The sequence below is a fragment of the Motacilla alba genome, chromosome 28, assembly GCF_015832195.1.
Source record: "Motacilla alba alba isolate MOTALB_02 chromosome 28, Motacilla_alba_V1.0_pri, whole genome shotgun sequence".
NCBI classification, from domain to species: Eukaryota; Metazoa; Chordata; class Aves; order Passeriformes; family Motacillidae; genus Motacilla; species Motacilla alba.
In genome coordinates this window covers 5,219,319-5,232,543 of record NC_052043.1, presented here as the reverse complement: position 1 = coordinate 5,232,543, position 13,225 = coordinate 5,219,319, and the positions used below count along the sequence as shown (strand labels likewise).

Genomic DNA, 13,225 nt, shown 5'->3' with positions numbered 1-13,225 from the left:
TCTGCAGATCAGAAATGAAGATGTTAGGTAGTTCTTTGGTTTTTCCAGTCAAGTGCTGGTTCAAAACAAGAATTCCACTGTTATTTGTACTAGCCACATCTGGGCCAGACAGTCATATTCTCAAGCTTTTGTTATACCAGGGTGTCTGAAGAATGACCTATGACAAAATTGATCTGCCAGGTCCACTAAACTGTCAGCAACTTAAAAAGAAAATAAAGGAAAGGAAGGAAATACATATGAAGGGAAAACCTTCTACGTTCAAACTTCAGGTAGAATGCATGTAAAGAACATGAGCTCTCCTTCACCAAGAGATGAGCAGTCAGAGCACACAGTTCTTAAAAACTGAGGATTAGACTTGTTTTTTTTTTCTTCAGAGAAGCAGACAGAAACATGGCAGAACAAAGATCTGGAGAAATGTCAATTTTCTAACCAAGTCAGTCTTGGTAAAGGTATTCAGATGAAGTCCAAGGATGTAAGAAGGAAAGCAAAACTTCAGTAATTAGCATCAGAGATAGTACCTCTCCAATCTCAAGATCTGGAACCATACAAACCTGAATGGTTTTAGGCTGTCAAATCAAATTGAATCCACAACTGAAAACCAACTGAATCTACAGAACTCCTTCCTGCAGTTTATTCACTTTGCAGATATTTCAACCTGCATGAGTAACTACAAAAACCTCAAGAGCTGAATTTCACAGGCTAAATTTCATTAACATATTTTACCATCAAGTCATTAAGTATCCATAAATGCCCTATGTGCTGTGAGAAAAACATGTACTATTAAACCTGACCTTCCTTCACAAACTGTGGAAATCAAAATGCAGAAACAGAAAATACTACCTCCATAGCTCATGCAGAGATATCGTCTTCAAGTCATATATACTATTTACTATGAGATTTTTAACCTAGATGCATGACCACTAGTAGCTGTAGCAAACTCTCCCTTGTCAACCATATTTCCCACAGCTAGACAAAACATTCACTCACAGGATACACCTCTAGCAGCCACAAAGTGTCAGACCTTTACTGCAGCAGGAAATGACTCACTGAAGAAAAATCCAAGGAGTCAAGGGCAACAAGAAAAGCCTCTGTAGATACACTGGTGGTAAGAGAAAGGCTGGGGAAAACCTGGGCTCTCTCCAGCAGGAAACAGGAGACCTGGTTTCCATGGATATGGACAGCTCAGGTACTCAATGATGTTTCTGACGCCATCTTCACCAAGAAGTGCTCCAAACCAAGTTATAAAAGGGGAAAGCAGCTAGGGCTGGCAGAATGAAGGACCACCTGCTATAGGAAAACAGGTTTGAGACCACCTAAGGAAGGTGAAGGTGCACAAGGCATCCATGAATCCGAACGGAGCTGTCAGAGGAAGTGGCTAAGCCACTCCCCATTCACTGAGAAGTTGTGGCCATCTGAGGAAGTTCCCAGGGACTAGAAAAGGGGAAACATAACCCCCATTTACAAAAAGGAAGAAAAGGCAGACTTGGGGCACTACAGGTTGGCGAGCCTCACTTCTGCACCTGCCAAGATCATGGAGCAGACCGTCCATGACCCTCCACCCTAGGAACTCTGCTAAAGGCACATGGAAAATAAGGCAGTGATTGGTGAGAGCCAACGTGGCTTAGAGCAAACCACGCCTCACATATTTGGTTCTATGACTGTCTTACAGTGTTGGTGGACAAGGGAAGAACAACCGACAGTCCACCTAGACTTATGCAAAACATTTGACACTGTCGTGAAGGACATCCCTTGCCTCTAAATTGGACAGATGGACCTCTGCCTCGATAAGGAATTTGCTGGCGGCTGCACTCAAGTTGTAGTCAACAGCTCAATGTCCAAGTGGAGACCAAGTTTGGGACCAGCACTGCTTAGTATCTATTATGGTGACATGAACAGTGGGATTGAGGGCACCCACAGGAAGTCTGCCAAGACACCAAGCTGTGTGGTGCAGCTAAGAAGCTCAACGTGCCCCAGCCACAGGCACTGGTGCACAGAAACCCACCCTGTGCTAGGCTCATTGCCCAGCATGGGCAGGAGGGGATTCTGCCCTCTGCCCCACTCAGGTGAGATCCCACCTGAAGAGCTGCTTCCAGCCCTGGGGAACAACAACAGGAGGATGTGGAGCTGCTGAAGCAAGTCCAGAGGAGGCCACAGAGATGCTCCAAGGCCTGGAGCCCCTCTGCTCTGGGGACAGGCTGGGAGAGCTGGGGGTGTTTAGCCTGGAGAAGAGAAGGCTCCGGAGAGGCCTTAGAGCCGGGTCCAGTACATAAAGGGGCTCCACAGGAGAGGGACTTTGGACAAGGAGGAATGGCTTCAAACTAACAAAAGGTAAATTTAGATGAGATGTTAGGAAGAAATTCTTCCTGCAAGGGTGGTGAGGCCCTGGCACAGGTTGCGTCATGGACCTGTGGATGGCATCCCTGGCAACATTCAAGGCCAGACTGGATGAGGTTTGGAGCAACCTGGTGTAGTGGAAGGTGTCCCTGAACAATGGAGGAGGGGTAGATGTCTTCAAAGGTCTCTTCCAACCCAAACTACGGATTCTTATGAAAACAGAAATAAACACCTGCAGGAGTGTGTATCTCCGTAGAGTTCTCAGGCTCACAGAGCATCTCATAGCACACCAGTGACAAGGGCCAAAAAAGCAGTCACCTTTTCACTGCTGAGCCCATTTTGCCTCTACCATATGGATACAGCATAAATCAGGTTGGAGGTCTCTAGTCCAATCTCCTGCTTCAAGTAGGTCAATTATGATGTCAGGCCAGGTTAATCAGGTTATTCAGTCTGGTCTTAACATCCATCTTAACAAGGACAGAGGCTGAGCAGCCACCCAGGGTAATCTCTTCTCTACTGCTCGACTGTACTTATGATGAAAAAATCCTACCACCACCACAAAAACCCAACCTTTCCTCTATTTCCAGTCTGAACATCTTATTCCATCTCTCACCTTTTGTCTTTGTCCTTTCAACACACACCACTCTGATGGGCCTGGGTCTGTCTCTCTAACAACTTCCTCACAGACCCTATAGTAAGCTCCAGATGTGCCTCTCTGAAGACTTCTTTCCTCTAGGCTGAACACACCAAGTCTCCTCACAGGATATGCAACGCAGATCACCAAATGTCTTGGCAATTCAGGTTAATCTTTAAATTTTAGAAGGAATCATGGCATGAAAACAACTTTCAAGACCTCACCAGATCTGCTGTAGCCACATTATTAAGATGAGAATTATTTTTAAAGCTAAGAATTACAACGTTTCAAACACTTTTTAAATTTACTCCAAATTACATTTAGAAATGGAATAGTGCCTGATGACATAAAAAACTACATGAGGCAGGGGAAAAAAAACCTACAGTGCAAATTCTTGGCAAGCAAGTCCTTGCTTCAATTTCAAGAAGCACTCTTCAACACCAGAAGCATACAAGTTGGGAATAGCTACTCCAACTGTAACTCTTTGTAATACATCACCTGAGAGAAAAAGTGTACCTGTGAATCATGAATAAGTGTTAAAAAGAACAGCAATTAGGCTGTTAACTGCCTTAAAATACTCAGAGTGGTAATTTGTCACTTGTGAAACACTTATCTAAGAGTCAGGAAAATAAAAGTACAAAGTTAGGTTTAATTCTGCTTATTGGAACATTGCAGGCCACAAAAAATATTCTTGGGGATTTTTTTCACCATTTACATTACAAAGAGCAGAATAATCATGCTAAATGTAACATATGAAGAGATACAGATGACTTGCAGCATTATAAAATTCAAAAGGTGTTGATAACAACACAAGATTCTCTTCCAATAGCTAACAATAGACTCAAAGCAAAGAGCAAGCTGCCACTAAGAGCTTATCTGCAGAAAGACTTCCACAAGCAAAATCCAGCCATACCTCATGTCAGAAACAACAAGAAACACAACTGGATAACATATGGCCAATCTCCACAAGAGATGTCATGATGAATACAACTGACATAGTGAAAAGAGATACTTCTGCAAATGTTACAAGTCAGAAAAGAAAAAAGTACCTTATTTTCATATCAGAGGGAAAAGCCACAAGGCAGGGCAACTATTTGGTAATGTAGATAAAATATACATAAAGAATTCAAAAAAGCGTTCACAAGAAGTATTAAAGCATTTAGATAGCCCTGTCTTGTCAATTAAACAGCTCTTTATGGTGTCTGGGTGTGAATTATTTGGACATGTCACTCAGCCTAACTTTGCACCCACTAACCCATCTGAAGTCACCATAGGGAAAAAAAATCTTGTTTCTAGAGTCTGCAGACAGTCAGTGGTGAATGACACATTTTCTCTCAAAGTAACAGCAGACTCTGTCCAAAAGCTACCATGAGACAAGTAGCATAAACTATCAGGGCAACCCCCAACCCCTCGCCCCCGCCACCAAAACAGCACAGAAACAATGCCAGCATCCTACAAGTCTGGTAAAGAAATGATACTGATTAGTCAAAAAGGAACTACTTCAGTTTGTTCACCTTCTGTGTATTTCATAAAATCATAAAATATGCCGAGTTGCAAGGGACCCATTAGGAACATTGAGTCCAACTCCTGGCCCTGCACAGGTCTCCCCGGGTGACTGAACACTGGAAAAAGAGTGAGGCTCCAGAACAACTGCAGTACATCTATGACATCATTGTGTGGGGGAACACAGCGGCAGAAATGCTTGAGAAAGGAGAGAAAATCATCCAGATTCTCCTGAAAGCTGGCTTTGCCATCAAGAAGAGCAAAGTCAAGGGACTTGCTCAAGAGATCCAGTTCCTGGGGGTAAAGTGGCAAGATGGACAGCATCAAATTCCCACTGAGGTCATCAACAAGATCACCGTGATGTCTCCAACAAGCAGCAAGAAACAAGCTTTCCCTAGGCACCATAGGTTTTTGAAGAATGCACATTCCTGAGTAGAGCCAAGAAGAACAACTCAACCACAAGAACAACAGTTTCCAGTGGGGCCCTGAGCAGCAACAAGCCTTTGCCCAGATCAAACAGGAGATCACTCATGTGGTAGCCCTTGGCCCAGTCAGGACAGGATCAGATGTGAAGAACATGCTCTACTCTGCAGCCAGGGGCTATGGTCTGTCCTGGAGCCTTTGGCAGAAGGTGCCTGGGGAGACTCGAGCTCAACCACTACGATTTTGGAGTCGAAGCTACAGAGGATCTGAAGCTAACAGAGAAAGACATTTTAGCAATCTATGAAGGAGCCCAAGCTGCCTCAGAGGTGACTGGCACTGAAGCACAACTCCTCCTGGCATCCTGACTACCGGTGTTGGGTTGGGTGTTCATAGCAAAGGTTCCCTCTACCCACCATGCCACATGGAGCTAGTGAATTGCCCTCATCACAGAGCACACCTATACTGGAAAACTGAATCACCCTGGGATCTTGGAGATAATTACAAATTGGCCTGAAGGTGAAAACTTTGGTCTCACTGACAAAGAAGAACAAGAGCAAGTGACACATGCTGAAGAAACTCCACCATACAACCAACTGCCAGCAGAAGAAACACATTACGTTCTTTTTACTGATGGCTCTCGTCGCATTGTAGGGATGAAACAAAAGCAGAGAGCAGCCAGATGGAGCCAAACACAACAGGCTGCAAAAGCTACTGAAGGAGAAGTTGGATCAAGTCAACTTGCTGAACTCAAAGCTATTCAACTGGCCCTGGACATTGCTGAAAGTGAGAAGTGGCCAGAGCTCTACCTCTACACTGGATGGTAACCAATGCTCTGTGGGTTTGGCTGGAAAGGTGGAAAAAGGCTAATTGGCAGTGTAGGCAAAAACCAATACGGGTGGCTGAAGAGTGGAAAGACATAGTTTCTCTGCCCTGGTAGCAATCTGTGAACATCGGTCATATAGATGCCCATATTCCCAAGAGTCCAGCTAATGAGGAGCACCAAAACAATCAGCAGGTAGATCAGGCTGCAAAGATAGAGGTGTTAAAGACAGACTTAGATTGGCAGCACAAGGGAAGCTGTTCCTAGTTCAATGGGTTCATGATGCTTCAAGTCATCAGGTGGCAGAGATGCCACCTATAAGTGGGCACAAGACAGAGAGGTGGATTTAACCATGGACAGTATTTCTCAGGTTATCCATGACTGTGAGACGTGTGCTGCCACCAAACAGGCCAAGCAAGCGAAGCCCCTATGGTATGGTGGGTGGTGGTCCAAGTACAAGTATGGGGAGGCCTGGCAGATTGACTGCATCACACTGCCCCAGACACGCCAAGGTAAGCACTATATGCTCACAACGGTAGAAGCCACCACAGGATGGTTGTGGTGTAAACCTACCCTGTGTCTCATGCTACAGCCTGTAACACCATCCTGGGCCTTGAAAAGCAGGTCCTTTGGAGGCATGGTACTGCTGAGAGGATTGAGTCAGACACTGGGACTCATTTCAAGAATAGCCTTATAAACACCCAGGCTAGGAAACATGGCATTGAGTGGGTGTACCATATCCCCAGCCATGCACCAGCTGCAGGCAAAGTGGAGAGGTACAACGGACTTTTAAAAACCACCTTGAAAGCATTGGGTGTGGGATCTTTCAAAAACTGGGAGCAGCATCTAGCAAAGGCCACCTGGTTAGTTAACACCCAAGGCTTCATTAACCAAGCAGGCCCTGCCCAATCTGGACCCCTGCCCCTGCATACAGTAGACAAAGTCCCAGTGGAGCATGTCAGAGGTTTATTAGGAAAGACAGTTTGGATCAATTCTGCCTTGAGTACAACAAACCCATCTTTGCTCAGGGACCAGGTTACACATGGTAGATAATGCAGAAAGATGGAACAACAGGACACATACCTCAGGGAGATCTGATTGTTGGGTGAGAACTATATGTAAATATCACTGTCTGTTGAATGTCACTGTCATTGTCTGTATATAGCTGTATATGGTGCATATGTGTATATAAACATATGTGTGTGTTGAGTTAGAATATATACTAGCTTTGGTAGTAAGCTGATGACATGGGGTAAGGGATGAAATGTCCTGAGGTGACTTTATGATGTTTGTATACCTATTAGTCTGTTTAGCCCAGAAATAAATTCTGCACCATTTAGACTGGTTCCAAGAGAGAAGAGGGGGAGAGAAGAAACACAGAGCTTGTTATCAGAAATTGCACTTGCTCCCCCACATCCTTCTCCTGGACTGTGTTGTCTCAGCACAGACAGAGCTATCCTTTGCTTTCAGCTAGTTTTTAGCTCGCTGAGGCAGACAAGTTCCCTAGACTCTGTTTTTTTTTTTTTTTCCTGGAACTGTTTAAACCTACTCTGGACTGAACACCCAAAAGAGCACTGGCAGCTCACACCTGTGGCCCACCAGGCCAAGCCTGGGCTGCGGCATTTCCAGCACTGGAGGGACTGACAGGAGACTGAGTGACCAGAGCTACAGCCCACGATGGGGACTTTCTGAGTTTGTCATCTCTTCAGAGTGGCAAGAGATTTTATTGTTTAATACTGTTAATTTTTTCTGCTGGTGAACGCTTTGCCTGTTAAATAAACAGGGTTTTTTCTACTTTTCTCCAAGGAAATATTTTCATGAACCAGCTGGAGGAGGGACCATTTGAATCTGCTTTCTAGAGGAATCCCTTTGGAGGTTTTCTCCCAAATTTGCCCTAAACCAGGACAACAAGGCACCCCAAAAAGGGCACCATGTGATAGAGCATTGTCCAAACACTTCTTGAACTCAGGCTTGGTGCTGTGACCACTGTCCTGAGAAGCCTTATGTGCTCAACCTCCCTCTGGGTGGAAAACCCTTTTCTGGTATCCAACCTAAACCTCCTCTGACTCAGCTCCATGCTGTTTCCTCAAGCTCTCTCACTGGTCATGAGAATGTACAGACTGGTACCTGCCTCTCATGAGGAGGTTGAAGGCTGCATTGAGGTCCCCCCTCAGTCTCCTCCAGGCTGACCAAACCAAGTGCCCTCAGCAGCTCCTCATACAGCTTCCCCTCTAGACCCTTCCCCATCCTTGTGGCCCTTCTTTGGACACTTCTCTGCTAGCTTCATGTCTTTTTTATACTGTGGTGCCCAAAACTGCCCCCAGAGCTCAAGGTGAGGCTGCTCCAGTGCAGAGCAGAGAGACACAACCCCCTCCCTCACCCAGTTGGCCTGATGCTTCCCATGGACACGGTTGGCCCTCCTGGCTCCAGGGCACTGCTGGCTCAGACCCAACTTGCCATCAACCAGAACCCCCTGGCCCCTTCCTGCACTACTGCTCTCTAGCCTCTAATTAATTTAAGGCAGTTACATGCAGTAAATATGTTATGATTGTGAACTGTATGCTCAGCAATTTCACAAAGCCAAGTAAGTTGCAGACACCTCCTGAAAGGAAAATGTGAACACATCCATCAAATTTCAGCCCTGAGAAAAAATTGTATCACCTTTCAGCCATTGAAAAGATTAAGTAATTAATTCCCCACACAAGGGGAGCCTGTTGTCCTAAAAATACAGCTTCAGCAGTAAGTTATAGACAAGTAAATTACTAGTTGTGTTTTAGCCACAAGTTAATAAGAAAAGCATTCTGGTTCCCATAAATATACAGGACCAACAGGAAGGTGCTAATTTTCTTTGGTATTCTAGCTGGATTGTCTTAAAACTGACACTTCACACATGTGGCAGAGAAGTACCAAAGACTCCAAAGAAAGTTTCTAAGATCATTCTGTAACTACTTTACACATTAGTACAAATAACAATTGTGCTTACCAGTCTAAACCCCTGGTTTTCAATAATCACCCTCACAACGACAGTCCCCAAAACCTTTATTACAATGTCACTAAATCTTTGCAGTAAAGTCGACCAAACTTCACACAGCTAGGGAGAAGCTACTCTCTCCTCCTCTTCATTAGCTCCACACTTATCAACCTATCTCCCACCATGACAGGCAATGCCAAGACCAGGATCTGTTCCTAGGAAACTTCACAGTACAAACTTCTTCAGAAAGTGGCACTAGGACTATGTCATCTTTTAGCCCCCTTCTGTGCAGTAGAGGACCCCCTTAAATCAACAACCTTCTCTTGCCAAGATACAGTTGGTCATCACTCCAACATAAAGAGGTAGAGGAGCAGTTTCACCGACTCACTAGAAACAAAGCAAAAACAAGTGGATGAAAAAGATTTGAGGAACAAAAAGAATGAAAAAAATGAGGTAATTATTAGAGGAAATGCTTGTAGCTTTGAAGAAATGCATCAGAAAGATCATCCATTAAAATAGTTTGAAATTGCAAAGGACATTGGTAGAATGGTTACTTGGAGGTAGTACTGACAGCTCAGCAGTGAGTTAAGACATTCAGTAGTTTAAGAGAGACATCAGAACCTAGAAGATAAAGATGTAATGTACTGTTGGAAACAGAAACACCAATCAATGAATTTAAAGATGGGTGTCATGGTAAAAGTTACAGGTCAAAAGAGATTTATATTAGAAAGATGAGAGGACACAAGCCACACAAATCTCAGCACTTTTTAAGGCCAGGAAAAGGTTTGTAGCACTAATCAAACAGGTAAAAATCTTGAGTCTCATATGCATTAACAGATATTAAAAGCTGTCTGTCCACTGGACTGTTTAAACACACCAAACAGAAACAGTCTGCAAGAATGACTGAAACCTCACTCTAGGCACTTGTGTCGACTATGTGTCAAAGAATAATTAGCTTCACACCTAAGAACAAAGTATGATTGAGACAGCACTGTTGTGCAGATCAATCAAGATTCAGGAATGTTAAGAACTTTGCTGTAATCACACTTTTTTGTGAACATGAACATTGAGCTATCAAATGCTATAAACAATAGAAGACCAGTACGAAGCAGAAGGTCAAAGAATTATCGGTACCAAAATAGTTACTTCACATATTTAGATGAAAACACCTGAGCACAAGGAAGTAAAACATTCACTTAAACAATGGAAAAATAAAACTAACTGATGTCTTTAAGAATGAGGCTAAAACAGTCACCTGAGAAGATCCTTGCCAAGACAGAGACTGCAAATAAGGCAAGTAGAAAGACTACAGAATTCTCCAAGTTCCAGCAGAAAAATGCTAATTCCGGGAAGTACATATATTTACACTGTTATACAAAGAACATACACCTCAAAAATGGCACTGAAAGGAACAAAACTACCAACAGCCAATGATATTAGAATGAGGAGAGAACAGTTCCAAAGCAAGCTTATCTTACTTCATCTGAGGAAAGACTGTATCACATTCTTATTGCAAGAAGAAACAGAACAGCAACAGATGAAGGTGACAACTCTGGAAAGACAGGCGAGTATAAACTAAAGAGGTTTACAGGTGATGTAAGTCTCTGGAGGCAGGAAAGGATCATAAGGATGGGATCACACTCCCCCTTGCCATCCCAGACAGTCTACAAGACCCTGCAGAAAAAGAGAAGTAGAGGTAGAAATACACGACAAGTCATCATCAAAAGATGTAATAAATATTGGTAAACTGTTGAGCTTAATGTTCCCCAGCAGAAAGGGGAGGTAAAGTGAGGGGCTTGCATGACTTAAGACAGGTATTGCCAAGCTTCTGGTTCTAAGACGACAAAAGAACCCATTAAAATTTATTATAAGATCATCATAATGGCAGTATATAAATTAAATAATAAGTTTCTCACAAATAGTCATTACAGATTTGGCTACTACTATTCTTGAGACCACTTATCATGCCTCCTCAGGCACTGACAACTCACCTCAAGTCTGGAAGTCAACAGCCCAAGCCATGCCATACCACACCACAGGATTTGTTAACTTAAGTGTAATCGTATTTTTAGCTGTTTGAAGGCTTCATCTTCAAAGGCTGCACTTACAACATTTACTTGCTTCCTGTTGTTTAACGTTGATAGCAGAACAGTAATTGCCACTGACACAGAGTTCCAAAGTAAGAAACAGTCCTGAAAGAAGGGGCCTCACATACACTTTCATTCACCTCCCTCTGGGCATTTCTTTCCCTCTTCCATTAGCTGAGAGGAATGATGAGACACAACAGAGACAACTGGGCAAACTAGCTTTTGCCAAAACACTGAGAGACATATGTCATGCCCAAAGGCAAAATATAGATGTCCACTGCCACTTAAAACACCACTGTACACACCTTGGGGCAGAAAATCCAAATAATGCAGTATTGCAGCCCAGGTTCTTCTAATGGTCTTTGGAAAAAAAATGAAGCTACTTTTCTAGCCCACCTCTGATGTTTTCAGCTCAAAAAAATACAATGCATCTACTATGATACCCTGCCTTGTTTTGCATAGGCCTTCAATCGATCCTTGAGATAAAGAAAGGATTACCGTGAGTGTAAACAAAGGAAAGATTTGCAGTGGTACGAAAGCTGTGGACAATAACTTCAAAAAGCAACTGGACAAGGCGGGGCACAAAGCGACTCAGAGCCGGGGCCAAGACACAGCGCTCGCTACCGCGCTCCAGGGGCCGTGCCCAGCGCCGGGCCCGCTGTCCGCGTCCAGGGAGCACCAGCCCCGGACCACCGGCCCCGGGAGTCTCCGCATCGCGGGCCCGGAACCACCAACCCGCGGGAGGCACCTAAGGACGAAGGCCTCAGCCTGGCTTCGTCTGTCCGCGCCTCGCGGACAGCACGGTGGCCCGACCAAGGCGCTCCCTTTGTCCGGCCGCTCGCCCTACAGGGACCGGGACGGCCGCGGGGAGGTGGCGCTCCCGGACCAGCCCCTGAACGCGGATCGAGGGGCCAGGCCGAGCCGGGCTAGACAAGGCTCACGGCAGCGCAGGGCCACCGTGGGCCGGAGTAGCGAACCCGCAACTCCCACCTACCTTCGTTCGCCAGGTCCGCCATTTTACTTCCTCAGCCGCGCCCACAATGCATCGCGCCGCCGGACGACGCCGCTCACCGCGGGCCCCGCGCGGCGCGCACGCCCCGATCCACGGCCGCTCGGGACGGCGCCGCGCATGCGCGGAGCGTGAGGCTGTCCTGGCGGAGCCGCGGCTCCGCGCGGTGCCCGGTCGGTTCCCGGGCGGTTCTGCTGCTCCGGGCGGTCTGCCCAGCGTCTCCGTCGGCCGACTCGTTATGGGCCCCTCGTTGGCCCGATCGCTCCCTGCGCCCCGCGCACCGTGTGTACCGCGGCGATCGGAGCGATCGGGCCGGTTGCCCGCGCGTCTCCGTCCCGTGCGCGGCCTTGCCCTCTGCACCTCTTCCCGTGGCTGCGGAGCCCAGGCGGGCAGGCCATGAGCTGCTCCTGGTGCCACGTCCTGTGCTCAACAGCAGCTGGCACAGGGGGTCGAAACTGAGCAATTAATGGTTCTCATCTTACCCCTAGTGATTGCTTCAAGGTTCATTTAACAACAGCATGCGCAGTGCCCTTCATTTGACTACATCCCCCACAAGCTATCACACTAGCCTATGGCAGAATCCAAGGGCCAGGCGCCTACTAGGAGAATTGTCCATCAGGAATATAACAGCAAAACTTGTTACAAATAAATGAATGGCACTAATTAAAAGACAACAACAGCAACAAAAAACCAAAACAAAAAAAAAAAACCCAACCAACCAAAAAACAACAACACAAAACCACAAAAAAAAGGAAAAAAACAAAACAAAACAAAAAACCCCAACCAAACAAACAAAACAAACAAACAAACAAAAAACTCCCAAAAAACCCCAAAAAAAAAATCCCAAATCAAAAAACCAGAATCATCACAGAATGGTTTGGGTTCCAAGGAACCTTAAAGCCCATCTCATTCCCCTCATTTCCATAGACAGGGACACCTTTCTCTAGAGCAGGTAGCTCCACGCCACATCCAACCTGACCTTGAACACCCAGGGATGGGTCAACCACATCTCTGGGCAAGCTGTGCCAGGGCTTCACTGGTCTACCAGCCAAGAATTTCTTGGCAGTATCCCACCTAACCCTGCCCTCTTGCAGTGGGAAGCCATTCCCTCTTGTCCTGTCATTCTAGACTACTGTCCAAAGTCTCTCCAGCTTTCTTGAAGCCCCTTTATGTACTGGACCCGGCTCTAAGGTCTCTCCAAAGCCTTCTCCAGGCTAAACACCCCCAGCTCTCCCAGCCTGTCCCCAGAGCAGAGGGGCTCCAGGCCTTGGAGCATCTCTGTGGCCTCCTCTGGACTTGCTTCAGCAGCTCCACATCCTCCTGTTGTTGTTCCCCAGGGCTGGAAGCAGCTCTTCAGGTGGGATCTCACCTGAGTGGGGCAGAGGGCAGAATCCCCTCCTGCCCATGCTGGGCAATGAGCCCAGCACAGGGTGGGTTTCTGTGC

The 13,225-nt window shown here is 45.9% G+C and overlaps 1 protein-coding gene across 2 annotated transcripts in view; it reads right to left on the bottom strand.

Moving 5' to 3' along the window:
* The window catches only part of RANBP3 (RAN binding protein 3), a 68,595-nt gene extending 56,165 nt beyond the window's left edge, over positions 1–12,430 (bottom strand). The window contains exon 1 of one of the 2 annotated variants that reach the window (XM_038163539.1): positions 11,767–12,430. In XM_038163539.1, coding sequence (XP_038019467.1) covers positions 11,767–11,788 — 22 coding nt within the window. In that variant the 5' untranslated portion in view covers positions 11,789–12,430. The remainder of the gene's footprint in view (positions 1–11,766) is intronic. The other variant, XM_038163540.1, reaches the window with a different exon arrangement.
* Positions 12,431–13,225: the final 795 nt, after the last annotated feature.